The following is a 19,565-nucleotide window of genomic DNA, read 5'->3' as shown; positions in this document are numbered from 1 at the left end:
GTGAGAGATTGAAATAATAACTAGCAGTGCACTGAGGCCTGTTCATTCCCTATACCCGCAACACAAATTTTGGCGAGCGCTCGCAAGCTCGCAAGCGCTCGCTCTGTTGAACACGCCTCAGATCTATCCACATCTTCGCTAGCCAAGGGTTTTTTGTCCGCTTTGCTCCCCATTAACGCAAAGCGGACCGAAAACCCTTGGCTAGCGAAGATGATCTATCCATAGCCATGGCACACTATTTTACATTCTTAAATTCGAAACATTCATGTCCGAGTTGTTTATCTCAAAAGTGAAAGTAGAACCACCTGGATCGGCAGGTAAACTGGCGACAAACTGATGGTGTCGATAAGCGACCACATTTATCAGTGATTCTTCTCTAAATTAAAACAAACATATTAAAATAGTAATCTGAATAAGCATGGATTCAGAATTTTAAGAGAGTAAATACATGTACATGTAGTTTTAAAAAATCAGACCTGTTTTTATGCGTCCCTGGTGTAACTACATAAACATATATTCATTTTTTGTTTCAGATAAGTATAATGATACTCAAGAAAAAAGAAGTTTCATTTTTTCGGGAACTCATATATTGACAGTTGAACGCTGACTAAAGAATGAGGAGTTTGTTACGGGTGAATGCATTGCTGTCAAACCTCCCTTTACGTGTTACGCAATTCGCGGCCTTTGGATCAAGGAAGTTGCCGGTACTGACACTGTATACGAAAGAGGACTGCAGTCTCTGTGATAAAGCGTTAGAGGTCCTTAAACCTTACAACCACCAGGTAATCTAGCTCAGATCGACCGTACGTACGGTAATAATTGATTAGACCATAAAACTGTTAGGTGAACAACCAGAAATACATACCGGTATTACAACCACCAGTTTACCTAATTCATGCTAACCCACCACCTATAGTCTATCCAGGATGTTACAGCAACAAACTAATTCATCACAGACTTTACAACTATCAGCTTTACTATCTATCTCAGACACTGCAATCATCAGCTAATCTATATTAGACTTTCTAACAGCCAGCTAATCTATCACAGATCTTACGAAAATCAGGTTATCTATCTTGTACTTTACAACATTAGCAAATTCTGAAACCTTATGACAACCAGTTATAATATCTTGGACTTTGCAATCATTAGCTAATCTTAGACTATTTCAAACCTAAAATCAACTTGGTTATCTATCATGTCTATCTAAGATAATACAAACTAACAGTCATTAGTTGATCAAGCTTGGAACTTAATACAATCACTCAATATTGTGTATCATGCCTTAAAGGCTAACTAACTTACTTTACACATTTCAACCACCAGATAAATATATATCCTAGACAATACAACCACCAGGTAAATCTATCCTAGACAATACAACCATAAGGTAAATCTATCCTAGGCAATACAACCACAAGGTAAATATATCCTAGACAATACAACCACAAGGTAAATATATCCTAGACAATACAACCACAAGGTAAATCTATCCTAGACAATACAACCACAAGGTAAATCTATCCTAGACAATACAATCAAAGGTAAATCTATCCTAGACAATACAACCACAGGTAGATATATCCTAGACAATACAACCACAAGGTAAATATATCCTAGACAATACAACCACAAGGTAAATCTATCCTAGACAATACAACCACAAGGTAAATATATATCCTAGACAATACAACCACCAGGTAAATACATCCTAGACATTACAACCACAAGGTAAACACATCCTAGACAATACAACCACAAGGTAAATATATCCTAGACAATACAACCACAAGGTAAATACATCCTAGACAATACAACCACCAGGTAAATATATCCTAGACAATACAACCACCAGGTAAATACATCCTAGACATTACAACCACAAGGTAAATACATCCTAGACAATACAACCACAAGGTAAATATATCCTAGACAATACAACAACCAGGTAAATATATCCTAGACAATACAACCATAAGGTAAATACATCCTAGACATTACAACCACAAGGTAAATCTATCCTAGACAATACAACCACAAGGTAAATATATCCTAGACAATACAACCACAAGGTAAAGATATCCTAGACAATACAACTACAAGGTAGATATATCCTAAACATAGCAAACACCAGGTAAATATATATCCTAAACATGGCAACCGTCAGGTAAAAATATCCTAGACTTCACAAACACCAGGTAAATATATCCTAGACAACAACCACTTGATAATTTCAGTCTAGAAACATAAAATCTTCAAGATAAATATATCCTTGACATTACAGCTACAAGGTCATTGTATCCTTAAAAAATACATCCATAAGGTACAAATATATTTTAGACATTACAACTAACAGACATTACATCCACCAGCTACCAGTCAATTCTGAATCAAGTGAAATTAACTTCACATAGAATGACCTGAACGTTTTTTATCACCTGAAATGAGAATTTCACTTTTTCATTTGAAAAAAAATGTAAAGTGAATTCATATTTATCGAATTTATGTTAAGTGGACATGATTGGTTTTACATCAAATATTTCTCGCGGTATTCAATGAAGGAAAATTTCACGTGCATATCGTGAGGATATTTGTTTCACTTTAAGCACTTTTGGCTGTGTAACCGTTTGCATGGTTATCATCTGGCGTCTTCACATAAGAACTGTATCAGAATCACGCGGATAAAATTAAGGTTTTTACGTTTAACGTCGCTGTCAAATACCAAACCAATAAAAGATAAAACAAAACTTTGAAACGAATGGTTTTTATTTATTTACATAGACACACTGTACAAACACAGTGAGTATTCTTGCTATATGTAGACCAACATTTTAATGTTCTCTCTTGTCGGCTACGACCGTTAACGACAATCCAAATTGAGCGTCCACTATATATCAACCATTGTGCCCCAAACATATTTTATTCCTACAGATTGCAGTATTTTTGTTGCAAAAAATTAAATTAAAAATAGGACTTTGATTGAATTTTTAAAACGACGATTTCTCGATGTTTTCTCCTAATCTACGCGTGTGGGTGACGTTTAACATAGGACTAACTTAAGACAGCTATAGCCTAATGTATAATTTGTGTTGATCTGTTCTGACAATGGCGTTGATTTGGTTTTAGTTTGAGTTGGAGACAGTGGACATATCGCTACCAGAAAACAAGGAGTGGTATAAGAATTACAGATACGACATTCCCGTGTTCCACCTCAACGGCCAGTTCCTGATGAAGCACAGGGCGGATCTAAAGGTTTTCCACCAGAGATTGGCGGACATTGAAAATAAATCCGGGTAGAAAATGATTCACAGACAGTCTTTATTGGAAGAATCCGGGTCTAAAACATTGAATGCTGAATATATACGACTGTGAGACATTTGTAAAATATGATTAATTACTAGTATTTTATGTTCACATTTCTCGTAAATGATGAATTGAGAACAATGCCTCCATGTTTTAATTGATATTAAAACAGAAGTCTTTTTTGTTTTAATAGTATCAGACATGTTTATTTTGTTGCATTACTCATCTTGCGCCAGGAATGGTTTTAAAGTCCATTTATTACGTAATAGTCTTGTGAGCTCAGTGTTATCTGATAGAATTAAAAAAGAAGTTAAAACGTGTCATTTATATCAGCATTAAACTGAAATTAATTAGTCGATTTGTTAAATTACAATAAACACGCGTACGGGTGTTGACTAAGGAGGGAGGAGATCGTAAGCTGCACAACGGTTACAAGATAAAGTGGCCATTAAATACAGCCCTTGTAGACGTTTACTTCAACGATGATAGCTGTGTCGGGAGGAAGCGATCTGGAATCAATGATTTCCCGGTCCGTCCCGGACGACCGAGGAATGTCGGGAAGGAATGGCGGATCTCTATAATGGAGACACACCCACCTCGGCCTGTCCTGAACTTTAGCTCTGATAAGGGCGCCTTCTGCCGTTATCTAAACAGAGTTACTCCGTGATGACGACACATTAGTACATACAGTAGACGGTGTGTCAGTACTTATATAGTCACCATGAAATTCTACAGGTTCTTCACCCTTCTCTGTGTTGTTGCAGTGTGTCTGGTAAGTGGACATTAACATTAATTGTATATTTAAGTAAAACTGTGGTCCCAAGTAGTTACTTTTATTTAAGGTTATGGATAATGCAGACATACCAAAAATAAGAGGTAGACATGAAAATATATTGAATGATGTAAAGAATATATAATTTAGCGATGGATTTATACTTGATATAACCAAGCACAACTGTTTACCTTATTGGTATGTTCTTTATTTTAGGTAGAAGGAATAGCAGAGTCAACAACTGATTCAAAGCCAACAAAAACAACATCTACAGCAACAACACCGACGACGCCGACGAAACCAACAGAATCCACTACTACATCACAGAAGACAACAACAACAACACCCACGACAACAACAACAACACCCACTACAACGACAACAACACCCAATACAACAACAACACCCAATACAACAACAACAACACCCAATACAACAACAACAACACCCACTACAACAACAACAACACCCACTACAACAACAACAACACCTACTACAACAACAACACCCACTACAACAACAACACCCAATACAACAACAACAACACCCACTACAACAACAACAACACCCAATACAACAACAACAACACCCACTACAACAACAACACCCACTACAACAACAACACCCAATACAACAACAACAACACCCACTACAACAACAACAACACCCACTACAACAACAACAACACCGACGACGACAACAAGAACAGACTCGTCATCAAACTCGTCGACTACAATAACTGCAGTTCCGTTAGGATCAGTTCCAACACAGCCTAGTATTTCCACCCAGGGACCAACACCCTCGCCTACTATCCAGACATCTGAACGCTCTACAACCCAACAGCCAAGTATTTCCGGACCCACCACACAGGCACCCACGTCAACTTCCGGACCCTCTTCTTCGACCTCTGTTCCGGTGACGCCGGCCGCCAGTTCCTCGCCTAACTACGACCACGAGCTGGCCATTATATTCGGTGTGATGTTTGGACTGATGGTTCTGGCGGTGTTTATCTTCTGTGTGTACCGGTGTTACAAAAACGACCAGAAACAGGCCTACATGGAGGGAGGAGGAGACATTTCCATCAAAATGTCCAAGTTCTGACGATTGTGATAAACTTGTGAGAGAGATTCGCTGAACTTAAATGTATGAGTGATGGACTTGGACTTACGATATTGCTGAATGGATTTATGTGTAAAGTAGACGGCTGTGAGGTATTGTTCATCAGTGTTTACATGCATGTATTTTATTTATATAAGCCATGTGGATAGCTTTCAAGGATTTATTTTGTGCATTAATTTTGACAACCGTGTGACTGGCGATTCCCATGTGTCAAAAAATGAAAAACGTGCCTGAAAATAGTGATGAAATATTTGTTTGATGTTGAATTTGGTGTTTGTGTTTATACACAGTTACGTGTATTATTGTTCGATCTTACGACAACAAGGGTAGACAACGTTGTTCTTCTTTATATATATATATATATATATATATATATATATATATATATATATATATATATATATATATATATATATATATATATATATATATATATCTCCATTTCTATATTTGACCTCTATAAGAGAGGGGATGGAAATTTAACAATTAAGGATTTCATTGCATTTGTAATGATAAAAGAGATATGCCAAAGAGAGTTGTTTGATCGTATTTCTTCTACACAGATGTATTAAGCAATGTGGAGACTTTTCTGATGAAGAATTCAACGCAATATACCTTTATAACATTACTTGATCAAGAATATTCTGTAATTAAGATGGATTTTTACAATGTTATTACCATCAACCAAGAACATATTCACCTTTTTATTGTTTAAATATCTACGACTAGAACATGTAGCATATAAAACTCTAATGTCTAAAACTCCGATTCAATCAAATCAAGAATTAAGAATATAATTGATAACTTTACGTCTTTTAACATTTTCTTTCAATAAATTTTGAACGGATACAAATGCATATAAGGTATCTAATCTTAAAAATGTGAATTTAATATGGTATATATTTATCATACTGATATTTTAAAGTGTCGACAGAAAATCAAACAACATACGATAACGGTCGACAGTCAAGTAAAAAAAAAAACCACGGATAATTTCCAAAATGAAGTTTTGAGGGTACATTCATTCCAGTAGTAGTGGCAGTTATCTAAAAATGGTTTGATTATAAACAGAAAAAAGTATGTAAAATTGTTATCTTTTTCAACACGCTGGCGTCAACTTGACGACGCAGGTATTGGTTGTACAGTAGGTGTACAGGCGCCATCGGTCCCCGCTTTATACACAAGATCCCTCCCTGCTCTGTGTTAGTGGTCAGTGAGGAAGAGTGCTGGGAATCCCGCCGTTGTCCTAGGAATGGAAGTCCGTGCAGTGTCCATCCGGGCGGCCTGGGCCCAATGGGCTGTCCTATTAGCCCTGACGGTGCCCGCTGTCTGTAAGGTAAGGAACTGTTACAGACTTCTGCATTCCGGTCATGGAGCAGTACTTCCTTCTATGTACAAATGGATGAGAGGAAGATTTGTATATGTTAAAAATTAAATCGGAAGCAAATTATCTTTATTAAAATCATTTTGTCAGCTTGTATAATGTTGACATTGAACAGAAAACAAGTATGTTAGATTTAGTTTTTACATTTTCGACTTTGAAAAATGAACCTGTTAATTTTAATTCAAAGTGCGTTGCAACATAGCACTGATTTAATTATAGTTTATCTGCATGATTGTATCATGTTTTCATCATATGGTACAGGCCTATTCGTTCGTTAAAGGTAAAAAATTGTATATGTATTTTTGCTGTACACCCAAAAGGGCTAAATTGCCTTACAGCTATTTTAAACGTCATGTACATAATTAAATTTTCAAGCTAAATGATTTGGTTTTTTTTCCCTAAATTCAAATTTCTCAATAATAGTTTTTTGATTGACCCCTTAGTCTCCTCTAGATCCACGCATGTAACATAAATGTCATTATGAAATGAAATTGATCTGTGTGCAATCTATAGTATAATGATAGCTTCGTAAGACCTTCCTGAAAATTCCAAAAATGCATATCCGTGATAAGCTACAGGTGTAGTGCTTAATGCGAATGGATCGATTGTCTCCTATCGTGCTCTTATTTAAAACATTTTTCTTGATTGACAAACTACAAACCGGCATACATGGATAAAAAAATATCTGATTTTTTTTTCTTACATTATCTTGTGTTGATTGGGGGATGGGTGTCCACAATATTTGTGTCTTGAATTCCTCTCACATTAAATTTTGTCATTTTTAGCAAATAACGTGGTTTTCCAGAACGTTTATCTCTGCAATATGTTCATCTAATTCTTGTGGATGAAATATGTTTTTTAATCAGTTTTTTCCACATTCATGATGCAGGCGATTGAGCAAGAAACATACCCGGTATTTTACACAGTCATTGGTGGAACCTTGGTATTGCCAAGTGGGTACATGCTCTCTGATGCGCGTGAACACCATTCTGAATGATTGCATTTCTCTTTAGGGCCAGTCACAGATTGAAGAACCTCGTCAGCTCCGCCTGAACCCGCTTTTCATTGAACTGATGGGAATAAAGGTCAATGCCAAAAGGTCGGCGGATGACCCAGGGACTCCACATAACATGACTGCACTGACAACAGACCGACCGTCAATGTACACATCTACTGTATCACAGACTGACGAAATCAACTCAGCACATACTAAAGAAATCAACTCATCACAGACTAACGCAATCAACTCAGCAACAGCCAGTCCGGTGCCATCCACAACAATAGAAACAACAACCACGCCACAAACAACAACCACACCACAAACAACAACCACGCCACAAACAACAATCACGCCACAAACAACAACCACACCACAAACAACAACCACACCACAAACAACAACCACGCCACAAACAACAACCACGCCACAAACAACAACTACAACAGTGACGACTGGCAGTCATGTGACAACAACATCTGAATACACAACAACAACAACGACGACAACAACAACGACAAAACCAGAGACCCTCTCTAGTCGGACAACAAAGACGGACACAAACTCACCGACAATACCGCCGAGGGGTGACGCCTCCTCTAGAGAGGACTCCGAGGATGATTTCGACCATGAGTTGGCCATCATTTTTGGGTCCATGCTTGGGGCCATGCTGTTAGTGTTTTTCTGTTATGGAGTTGTTAGATGTTACAGACAGGAAAAAGTAGAATTCAACAAAACGCAGCAAAATTTTACTGGTTGAATTAGTAGAATCGTTCGTTTATGTATATGTTGATAATATTAGAGAATTTTGAATTTACTTACCATGTATTGAGAGAGAGAGAGAGAGAGAGAGAGAGAGAGAGAGAGAGAGAGAGAGAGAGAGAGAGAGAGAAGTGAACAATGCTCTAAAGGCCATATTATCTTTATACAAAGTATAGAATCAAAATTATATCTATATGTTTGTTATCTTTTTTTATTATATGCCGTCCTCTATATTTGACATTTATTATCAAGACTTAGCAACGGTTTACAAAATTATTTTTTTTTAATTAATTGTATTTGTTTGATATGAAATAGAATAAACTGGATCTGTAATGTACAACTGTATTTATTAGTCATTCTTAAAATTACGTGCCAGTCCATATTACCAAGTAGATAATACTGGCAATAAAATGCATTTTTATCATATTCTATTCAAATTAAATGCACTTTCTCTTTGTCAAAACTTTGTTGTCTTTCAATATTTTTTGGCCGGGGGGCGGGGGGGGGGGGGGGGGCTGGGACTATGACTACTATGAGTAATTAATGTCAATAAACTACAAATAAACTCGATTTTTGCAACTTCTTTAATGATATCATTTTCTAAAAGTTCTTTTGTATACTAAATGTTTTCAATATAAATCAACATGAATTATGCATATGTATTATTTTTTTCAGTCCTTAATCAAGGTTCGACATTAATAAATAACACCGTTATGATTTGTACAAGTAATGAAGCTACCATCTTAATATAATAATGTGTGTGTTTTCTTCAATAGTATAATTTGATTGGGAATAATCTATTATTTGAAAGACTGTTTTGTGGATGTACATGTATGGCCTAATAGCATGTCTAATCTAAAATAACATGTAATATATCTGTTTAAATGAGATGAAACAGTCATTGGCCTTTGACATACCTGTATTTTAATTAATTGTACACCTGTTTGCCACCCACTGTCGTCGAAAACCTCAGTAAGTTTGAGTCCACAAACTGTATGGTGGAGGATATCGATGGTCACTCCCAGGCACTGATTTTATTTATATTTTTTCTTATAATGAAGAAACAATTTCAGTAGAGTTTATATATACCGGTATTTAAAAATAATATCGATACCGTCAGGTGACTGTGATGCCATCTTACATTTTGATTATGTCTTTATTCTCTATTTTAACTAATTCTCTATCCAAGCCTTTTAACCACGAGATGCCTTTTAGGGTCGACATTATGAAAGGGGCATGGTCACGATTTTGGTCAAATTCTATTTTTCTGTTTTTATTATTTAAAATACTTTAGGAATGCATTTCTAATGATCAAATGAAATTTGAGAGTCATTCTTAGAGTTATAAGCAAGATACAGGGTTCACCATTCTTTATCGCGTAAACAAGGCTCGTGCCCTGTTTTTGTTTACATAGGTTCAATATACCATTAAAACATCTTTTTTGAGCTGATTTGTTTATCTTTTTATTCATTTTAAGCATAAATAAACAGTTCCTAAAGTTTAACACATTCATTTTAGGTCTAAAACTGAAATTTTTAGTTCAGCATCTGAAATGTAAACAAACGCTTTGTTTACAAGGTAAAGAGTTTCAAGCCCTGTAACTCGCTTAATACTCAACAAATGACACTCAAATTTTAGTTGCTTATCAAAAATGCCTTACTGAAGCATTGTAAACAATAAAATCGGATAAATAATTTTTTATAAAAATTGTGTCCATGCCCCTTTGAAATATATATGTCTCTTGACAAGATGCTGATATAAGTAAATTCATATACAAATGTAAAACACGATTTATTATCATAAAATTACCTGCGTGAGGGGAAAAAGCCATTATGATATATGAGAGAGAGAGAGAGAGAGAGAGAGAGAGAGAGAGAGAGAGAGAGAGAGAGAGAGAGAGAGAGAGAGAGAGAGAGGAGAGAGAGATATCGTTTTTATGACACAAGCCTTTACGCGTTATTGGTTGTTTGTTGATACAAGAAACATAATTCGAGACGTTAAAAATATAAAAGCTGCATTGCTCGAGTTGTTGCCCTTTTCTTTTTCTTCATAGTATTTGTATACATGTACATGCAATAACTCGAGGAAATATGATCAAAGCATACCTTTCACAAAAAATGTTGTGTTTAAGATTTTTTTTAGTAAAAGTAAAACAGAAAGTTAAAAAACTTAGAACATTATTTACTATAATATTTATATAGTTTAATTAGGATGGCGCCTGCTTTTCTGTTGATTAAGAGATTCATTTTACAGTGTGATAAGGACGTAGGGATGATTTAATTTTAAAGAAAAATAAAGAAAAAATAAAAGAAAACTTGAGAATCTAGAACTGAGTATAACAATATAAAATTTATATGTAAAATATGGAATTGCAATGTATCTTAAATATGATGAAGATGGTGTCGGTGAATTTGCATTTTTCAAAATGCAGAGAATGCCTTAATTGCGTGAAAACTCGATCTGTTACATATACACGTACGGCTGCCCGACCCCCCTAGCTGTCGATCCTGATGTGCCAGTGGCGGTTGTAGTATTACGTTCATACGGCAATAAACTCTGTCAACGCGCAGTGATGTGCATCACCCGTGCATAACAGTGCCGCTAAAGAACACTTCCTTAAAAGATTGGTAATTAGCATGTACTCTACAAAATCACCATTCAAGTGTCTGCATTTGTGGGGATTTCCTTTTCTTGTTACTTTTTATGTGTACACACCCTTTACATTTAATATGGTTTTTCTCAGTTCATTAATTCTCAAGTCCTGGTTTAAGAATAAACTCATTTCATTTTTTTAAACTAAAATAGACGTGTATATTAACATTCATAATTGAAATTCGTTTGTAAATTCTTAATATACTGTGAATTTAAGCACCAATATGTAGAATACTCATTAATACTTCAAATACACGGCCAGATTTTTTACTTGTACAAGCTAGATAACTTTGATCATATAAAGTATAAATAGAAAACTGTTTAAAACAAATCGTTGAGGGCTATATATATAATTGTTGCAGCTAATATTGACGCCATTTATTCATTCTGAAAAACAATGCTTAAAATCTCTGTCTCTCTCTGTCTCTCTCTGTCTCTCTCTCTCTGTCTCTCTCTCTCTCTCTCTCTCTCTGAAACTTGATCCTGGTTTTCTCAAAATACAATATTTCATAACATTTTATATTTGTTTATATAAAAAAAAAATTCTAAAAATTATAAATATCGTATTTTATCATAATATCATAAATCCCTACTACAGAACGAAAACATAAGACCAAAACATAAAATTTCGACTTCACGTATCTAGACCGGAAGAAGGTTTTTATTATCTTGAGATCGCCCCCATCTACAAGTAGCACATTGAAGAGCTCCAATATGGCTACGCTGGTGGAGGGTGAAAAATATGGGCTATCTTCCACTTCAGCAAATTACGAGCAAAAAAGCGTAGTCCATGTGAAATTAACTGATTCCGCATTGAAGGCAATAGAAGATGTACTTAGATGCAAGGTATGAAGTTTTTATCTTTCTTAGTTAACGAGATATTTCACTCGAAAGTGAACCCTCGAAGCGACGGAATTTTGCCCACTCAACAATATGGCAGAAGTATTTTGGTCTCTTACTTATTTTTCAGTTACTTGTGTTATATTAAATGAAAGTGAACCTTATAGTGAATATATTCAGTCATAAAGAGTAACTGTGACTTATTGGACTTTTTTCTCGTTCGGTTTTCGGTGCGTGTTCTCTGTCACAACCATTGGCAATATGGCTTTCTCCATTTTTGGGAATGTCGGTTGGTTTTGTTTCTTCTGACTTTATGTAACATTTTTTGATGAATTCGCCTCTATAGAACGACGAAAGAAACTCATATCATTAGGAATTGCTTTATTTCGTTCTCCTAACTCACATTCTCATTCTTTTTGCCGTAGTTTGACAGCCATTTTTTGTGCTCCATATGTTGCCATGATAATCACTCGAGTGACAATTCCAATCTGTTATTTTACATTTTTTATGAATTACATAGCCCAAACATTTAACATGACTTTAAGTTGGTAAACATTAAAGTTTTTCCACGAGATATTCGTACAAATACTTAAAGTGTTTGAATAAAATTCTATGATTAGATAAACTTTTCTGTGTAAATAGAATGGAGAGTAAATCTTGACAGTGACACTGGGATATGTTGTTGACCGGTACAATAGAGGGTTCACGTAGAATTTGTACACATCCTGATGAAGACATACCAAATGGCCATGACTTTGCTTTTTTTTTAAAATCTTGTAATCTATCATATGTAGTTTGGACGATTCGGACATATCTCTCATGTCCCTTATTTTTACTCTTTCTCTTATAATTGTAAAGCAAAACAAATGATTATTACATACACCACACTGATATAAAAGCCTCTTTCTTTACTTTGCTGATGTTTCAGTTAATTACTTTAGAGTATACATTAAAGTGTTCAGAATACCAAAAAAGATAAGGCAGTAAGGACAAAAACAACAAGAGCTGATGTGGTGGGAGCAGATGGATGTTTTGTATTTGGAGGGGATGAGTTAGGGTGGGTAGGGGGTCCTAGCTGATGTTTTCAAATGTTTATTGTGCTACAAGTATGTTATATTTCATGCTGACACTGGATCATCTCCGAGTTTTGCATGTTATACACACATATGGCTGAAGTGATAAATGAAAGAATATGATCTGTTTATGATAGTAATACTGTGACAGATGTAGACGATCACAGATACACAACAGAGTATCTATACCTCTGATATTTCTGGGTAATTAGGTCACAGTTTGTTAGCAAGGTCATCAGAAGAGAGTACCACTGTAAGCACAAAACCAATGATAATGTTGGTCAATTGATACTAACTCGTACCCAAATACAAGTCTCTCATACCCATCCATCTATCAGAATAATTGTCCTACATACATAAAGGTCACCTCGAGTATATATCCCTACCTCTCATGCCATAATTCTTTTCTTTCATATCCACAAATCTTTTCTGTAATCTTAACATCCTCTCAGTTTTAAACCAACTTCAACTTCTCTAAAATATTCACCCAACCACCCCCAGTAAAATTGCCAATATGTATTTATAAAGAGTTGATAACGAACAGAATTGTTGACTTTACATACAGGGTGTATACATGTTACAGAAGCTCATTTTCACTAATCAGAATCCAACTGCACCTTGTAAAAGTTGTCTTAATGATAATTTTATCCAAAAAAAAAGACTAACATTTTCTAACAAGTCAGCTGACCATACAATACATATAATGCAGTGAGTTGCATAAAATGCAGGTTATTTAATGTTAAAACCAAGCTTTTAATATATGAAATAGTTATACACCTAAAACTGTGCTTCAAAGATGGGAAATGGTGTATTTTTTGATTGAGTTTTTAATTCTGAACCCTGTTGAGTGCATTTACAATCTCGTAATCGCTGGTAAACAGAGTTTTTTGACTGCATCACAACTTTTAGACGGAGCTGTGGCGGCACATGCACTGCACTAATCACTGATTTCCTGAAGTCTGTTACTACGTCATCGGGGTTAAGTTTGTGTATTATCAATTATTGTACATTTAAGAATTAAGGAGACTGGATAGCAAACAAATTACAAATTTCATCCAACCTTAACATTTTAGGTATAATAACTTATTTTTGCGAGAAAAAATTATTAATAAGGAAAAATTGCAAATTTTTAAGTCTAAAATTTGAATTTATTATAATTTTATTTAGAGCTTTTGAATATATACCAGTTTTAGAAATGCCCAGATAAAATTTGGTTCTGCTTGTTGTTTTGTCAAGGTTTCAGTCATTTCTGGATTTATGGCCATGTTGATAGGTTGTGTGCGATGTAGAGGCATTTTGTGTATTTTGAGCAGACCCCCATGGTTCTTGTTTACATCCCTGACCCCCTGTCTGCTATGTCAGTGACACCTTAGCTCTGCACCCCCTGGGGCTAGTGTGTCCAGCTGATGGCTGCTAAAACATGGCCCAGGGATTGCGGATAAGATCTAATTAGTAGTCATTGGTCAGGGATTAGTTTAATTTTCCTCTTAATTCAGGCAGTGATGTGTTATCCAGATGTTTAGATGTAAACTAGTCAAGCCTTATACATAGAATATTACATGATATTATTTGTTTAAAACAGAGATAATGCCCAAGGACAACAGCTGATTATTAACAAAATAATAATGGTGGAGAATCTTTGACCGGATACTTCTCTCTATAATTCAACTATCCCTCTGTTATTAAGACTTTTTGATACAACCCCACTCTGTGTAGGCTAGTGATATGTATATATCCAATATCCCACTATGTGGATCATCTATCCCACACTGCATTGATATATATGTGTAAAAATCTCATATCCTTATATGTGTAGATTTGACAGACTGTGTGTAGGCAATCATCGCGTTGTTTTAAAGGAGTGCCTTCATACTACTAGAGAAATGTGGGTTGTTGTTTAATCAATACGTGCAGTTTTCATTGATAAACATTCATTAAGTATCCTCACTTTTGATTGTATTGTTATAGTATAATGAAATGCAGTGTCATTTAAAAATCAGATTATTATTCTATGCCTGAAATTGGTGCTTGATGAATATCATTAACATGTGATTTATTTCATTTAAAAGACAGAACACTGCAGTGGTATTAATTAACATTAATTAAAAAAAGGTTGTGTGGCAATATCTACACTAACAAAGCCGGACTTAGCACATTGGATACCAGTTAAAGGAGTATAAAATGAGTAAATCACTAAACAAGAATGGGAGGAAATATGAAACCAATTCTATGACTATATGGTAGTGTTGGGGAGGGGGAGTTAAGAATTGTACCATATTTAGTATTTATACCTATCGAGTACATGTATTATGTCACTGGGACCAGTGTCGCCCCATACTGCTGAGATCTATACCAAAACAAACATATCTTGCATAAGTAACACTGTTAGATAGATAAAACGCTTATCTAGATTTTATGCGATAATTAATGGAACTCATTCATATCAGACCATGTCAGTCAATTTTGGACTATGAATTTAACATTGAAAGGTTGCCTTAGGGTTAAATTTGACACACCTGTACTGTATAGGTGCACGACAGGTGCAAACTATGCCCATATAAACAAATGAGAGGCTTATGTTAGCTTATGTTGTGTACATCTAAACTCATCTATACCGGGAATACACAATCATTATACCATATGTAGGGTGCTTTTGACATATGTAATGATTGAAGTACATAATGTTTACACAGAAGTGTCTCAGACAGGTTATATAGGTATTTTACTTAAACATGTGTGAATTGAACCTTTGTAATGACTGTATTGCAGATATTGGACTGAATTCAGTATCATTATTGTTGGACAGAGTTAAATAAGACATATATGAAATAAAATACAGTCAAACCTCATTGTCTCAAACTAGATGGGGCTGTTCAAAAACTTTGAGATATCCAAGTATTCAAGATATTGAGGGTAAAATACTTGAAATTAAGTGGTGTGGACTTACAAATCACTTTGACATATCCATTGTATTTGAGATATCAGCATTTCAGATATCCAAGTTCAACTGTACATGTAAATCTAGTTGGGAAACATAGTTTAAAATAGGATTCATATTAATTTTTAATTACTTCAAATGCTATTAAAGGGAATATTCTTTTATAGATTAAGGGAAAAGAGAAAACCTGGTTTCCATTATCATGGGGAAAAGTTTAAGATGAAGTCTTTTGTGTCAAACTCAATGAAAACTCTGCAAAGCATGCAGACCATTTTTAGTCATCATTGGAGTTACAATATGAGTGAGAAAAGAAAAAGAGACGAATTGATGTATGAGAAATGTTTGTTACTAAATACATGCATGTAAGAATATTGGTTGCATCTTGTCATGTAATGAAGAAATCAATATGTGACGATGATTCCTTTGTTGGCTAAAGTTTCCAGATGTTGTGTTTAGGTAAAAGGTCAAGGTCATATACCATCACTCCTTGTCTTTGTGTCCATTGTCTTATCAGTCAGATCAGGTTTTTGCTGACTGGTTTAATTTTTTGAAAGTAAATGATAAATAACAGTATCAGTTTAATCCTTGATGATAAAACAAAAACAGTACCTGTGTTTATCAGTAGATGGTTATCTATTCGAGGATTATATATGTGGTTCTATCAGGTGACAGTTAGCCAGGTGTTTATTTCTCATCACCTGTACTCTGATGTTTATGAAACCCTCAGAGGTACTAATGTAACATCATGACTACTGAACTGCACGACTAAAAAATTCATGACCATTAAAGTATATATATATATATATATAAAATCCTGACCCAGTGATTGCCTAATATATCCATAATGGCCACTAAAGTATAATATTTCATTAAGATCAACCACTGCAAAATTGGCTTTGTTTAGCAAGTTTTATACAATGTCAACCATTGCAGTGCTAGCTTTGTTTAGTATGTTCAACTAGTTTTATACAATGTCAACAATTGCAGTCTATAGCTTTGTTTAGTATGTTCAACTAGTTTTATACAATGTCAACCATTGCAGTCTATAGCTTTGTTTGGTATGTTCAACTAGTTTTATACAATGTCAACCATTGCAGTTCTAGCTTTGTTTAGTATGTTCTACTAGTTTTATACAATGTCAACCATTGCAGTCCTAGCTTTGTTTGGTATGTTCAACTAGTTTTGTACAATGTCAACCATTGCAGTCCTAGCTTTGTTTAGTATGTTCAACTAGTTTTGTACAATGTCAACCATTGCAGTCCTAGCTTTGTTTGGTATGTTCAACTAGTTTTATACGATGTCAACCATTGCAGTGCTAGCTTTGTTTGGTATGTTCAACTAGTTTTATACGATGTCAACCATTGCAGTTCTAGCTTTGTTTAGTATGTTCTACTAGTTTTATACAATGTCAACCATTGCAGTCCTAGCTTTGTTTGGTATGTTCAACTAGTTTTGTACAATGTCAACCATTGCAGTCCTAGCTTTGTTTAGTATGTTCAACTAGTTTTGTACAATGTCAACCATTGCAGTCCTAGCTTTGTTTGGTATGTTCAACTAGTTTTATACGATGTCAACCATTGCAGTGCTAGCTTTGTTTGGTATGTTCAACTAGTTTTATACGATGTCAACCATTGCAGTGCTAGCTTTGTTTAGTATGTTCTACTAGTTTTATACAATGTCAACCATTGCAGTCCTAGCTTTGTTTGGTATGTTCAACTAGTTTTGTACAATGTCAACCATTGCAGTCCTAGCTTTGTTTAGTATGTTCAACTAGTTTTGTACAATGTCAACCATTGCAGTCCTAGCTTTGTTTGGTATGTTCAACTAGTTTTATACGATGTCAACCATTGCAGTGCTAGCTTTGTTTGGTATGTTCAACTAGTTTTATACGATGTCAACCATTGCAGTGCTAGCTTTGTTTAGTATGTTCTACTAGTTTTATACAATGTCAACCATTGCAGTCCTAGCTTTGTTTGGTATGTTCAACTAGTTTTATACAATGTCAACCATTGCAGTCCTAGCTTTGTTTGGTATGTTCAACTAGTTTTGTACAATGTCAACCATTGCAGTCCTAGCTTTGTTTAGTATCTTCTACTAGTTTTTTTTACAATGTCAACTACTGCAGTCCTAGCTTTGTTTAGTATCTTCTACTAGTTTTTTTACAATGTCAACCATTGCAGTGCTAGCTTGTTTAAGGTGTTCTACTGTCCTGATCATGAAAGCTTTCAAATGATGTCGAACAATCCCTGTTGGCTTTGTGAGTGTGTTCCACGAGCTTGGTCAAGAAGGTACATTTTCAACCATTGCTGCACTGTGGTTTGGTGCTTGGGTTCAGTCTGTTATTAGGCTACACATTAAGAGCTGTCCTGAATACAAAGGGTCACAGTGTGGGGAGTGATCTATTTGTGGGCAGTTTATCACCTTTAGTAGTTCTGAAAACAAAGGATTTCTGTCAATCAGGTCATACCTGGGTTATGTAAGGACTCCATATTATCAGTGCTATTGGCCGAAAGTAGAGGCTACATGCCAAATCAGGAAACCAAAGGGTTGGTCTGAAGAGGAGGGTAGGGGGCAGCAAACTATTCCTGGTCTCATTGGCACAAACACTTGTAAATGAACTTAGAACTCTGCTATAATGGTTTCTATGTTGTTGTTTTTTTTATCATAATACATCCGTATATACATATCCTGACCCTATTTATAGTATATAGAGTGTTTTTACAACCTCTGTATGATACGGAATCAGGAATCATTAGATGAAGACATACTCCCAGACCTGTACTTGTGTTTAGTGTGATATCCTCAGACAAGTCATCTTACTTCAGGAATTCTTACCATGAGTGGCTCCACCAGCATAGCTCTCCATTATGACACCATTACAATTAGTATATAACAGTTCATACATGTAATAGTCTGTCAGCTTTATCACTAAACCCTACTCCATTTGCAATTACAGTCAGAACATGTACTGGGATTTATAATTCTTAAATTATAAATCAAAGCAAATAAAAAGCAAGGGAATAAAATATACGTTGGTATGATTTAATCTGGTCAGGTCCATTGAATGGGTGCTGATTCTGGTTTTATTTGCAAAGTGTCACATACTTTTCAATGAAATTATCTTTATTTCTGGTAAAACCTTAGTCTGTGTTAGGAATTACTTTGGATATTTGAACCACTACAACACACTATGATGAACACAATTCATCAGATGAAAGTTAAATGATAAAGTTATTAATTTATTTCTCAAGTTAATCATTTCCAGAGACCAAGTGACATTTGATATAAGTACATGTATATAGAAACGCCACAAAGTCAGGCCATGTCCATAAATCACTGAAAAAATCACAATCCTAAGACCTACGGAGTCAGACCTCAGGTGTTTATAATGCCACAGCTCTTCAAGTGTTTATATATAATTTTGCTGCACTTAATGTGTTCTAATACTGCCACATTTTCGGTGTTTGCAAATCTGCTGTGCTTTAGGCTTTCTAATGCTGCTGCACTTTATGTGCTAACAATGCTGGTGCATTCATGAGTTGTTAGTTGATTTGCTTCACCTTAGGAGTTTTAGTTATGCTGTTCTGCTGGTGTTAATAATGCTGCTGTGTTTTAAGTGTTTTAATGCTGCTTCCCTTCATGTGTTTATATTTATTTTTAACTTAAGTTATTTCAATGTTGGTCTACTTCAGGTGTTTATAATGATTTTTCACTTTAAATGCAAA

General features: G+C 35.1%; 4 protein-coding genes across 4 annotated transcripts in view; all 4 read left to right on the top strand.

Moving 5' to 3' along the window:
• The first annotated feature begins 537 nt into the window (after nt 1-537).
• LOC117688766 (glutaredoxin-like protein C5orf63 homolog) lies at nt 538-3,498 on the top strand. The gene is made up of 2 exons (XM_034467114.2): nt 538-782; nt 3,127-3,498. The coding sequence occupies exons 1-2, from the start codon at nt 615-617 to the stop codon at nt 3,295-3,297; spliced, it is 339 nt and encodes a 112-aa protein (XP_034323005.2). The 5' UTR covers nt 538-614; the 3' UTR covers nt 3,298-3,498.
• Nucleotides 3,499-3,647: 149 nt separating this feature from the next.
• LOC117688765 (salivary glue protein Sgs-3) lies at nt 3,648-5,396 on the top strand. Its single transcript, XM_066088079.1, has 2 exons — nt 3,648-4,075; nt 4,292-5,396. Exons 1-2 carry the CDS (start codon nt 4,025-4,027, stop codon nt 5,174-5,176), a joined length of 936 nt encoding a protein of 311 aa, XP_065944151.1. The 5' UTR covers nt 3,648-4,024; the 3' UTR covers nt 5,177-5,396.
• A 659-nt stretch (nt 5,397-6,055) lies between these two features.
• LOC105330400 (integumentary mucin A.1) lies at nt 6,056-8,613 on the top strand. The gene is made up of 2 exons (XM_011432055.4): nt 6,056-6,530; nt 7,592-8,613. The coding sequence occupies exons 1-2, from the start codon at nt 6,447-6,449 to the stop codon at nt 8,333-8,335; spliced, it is 828 nt and encodes a 275-aa protein (XP_011430357.3). The 5' UTR covers nt 6,056-6,446; the 3' UTR covers nt 8,336-8,613.
• A 3,053-nt stretch (nt 8,614-11,666) lies between these two features.
• The window catches only part of LOC105330401 (RNA polymerase II elongation factor ELL), a 28,203-nt gene continuing 20,304 nt past the window's right edge, over nt 11,667-19,565 (top strand). The window contains exon 1 of the mRNA XM_011432056.4: nt 11,667-11,835. Within this exon, the coding sequence (XP_011430358.3) occupies nt 11,704-11,835 (132 nt within the window). The 5' untranslated portion in view covers nt 11,667-11,703. The remainder of the gene's footprint in view (nt 11,836-19,565) is intronic.

The sequence above is a fragment of the Magallana gigas genome, chromosome 6 (genome assembly GCF_963853765.1).
Source record: "Magallana gigas chromosome 6, xbMagGiga1.1, whole genome shotgun sequence".
NCBI lineage: Eukaryota > Metazoa > Mollusca > Bivalvia > Ostreida > Ostreidae > Magallana > Magallana gigas.
The sequence above is the reverse complement of the archived record's forward strand: the minus strand, read 5'-3'. Positions and strand labels throughout refer to the sequence as shown.

Bases quoted from the DNA above. Each gene is read 5' to 3' on its own strand.
- LOC117688766 (XM_034467114.2), top strand. From the start codon at position 615: ATGAGGAGTTTGTTACGGGTGAATGCATTGCTGTCAAACCTCCCTTTA. The intron at 783-3,126 runs GTAATCTAGCTC...ATTTGGTTTTAG, and splicing joins TTAAACCTTACAACCACCAG to TTTGAGTTGGAGACAGTGGA.
- LOC117688765 (XM_066088079.1), top strand. From the start codon at position 4,025: ATGAAATTCTACAGGTTCTTCACCCTTCTCTGTGTTGTTGCAGTGTGT. The intron at 4,076-4,291 runs GTAAGTGGACAT...TCTTTATTTTAG, and splicing joins GTGTTGTTGCAGTGTGTCTG to GTAGAAGGAATAGCAGAGTC.
- LOC105330400 (XM_011432055.4), top strand. From the start codon at position 6,447: ATGGAAGTCCGTGCAGTGTCCATCCGGGCGGCCTGGGCCCAATGGGCT. The intron at 6,531-7,591 runs GTAAGGAACTGT...ATTTCTCTTTAG, and splicing joins CGGTGCCCGCTGTCTGTAAG to GGCCAGTCACAGATTGAAGA.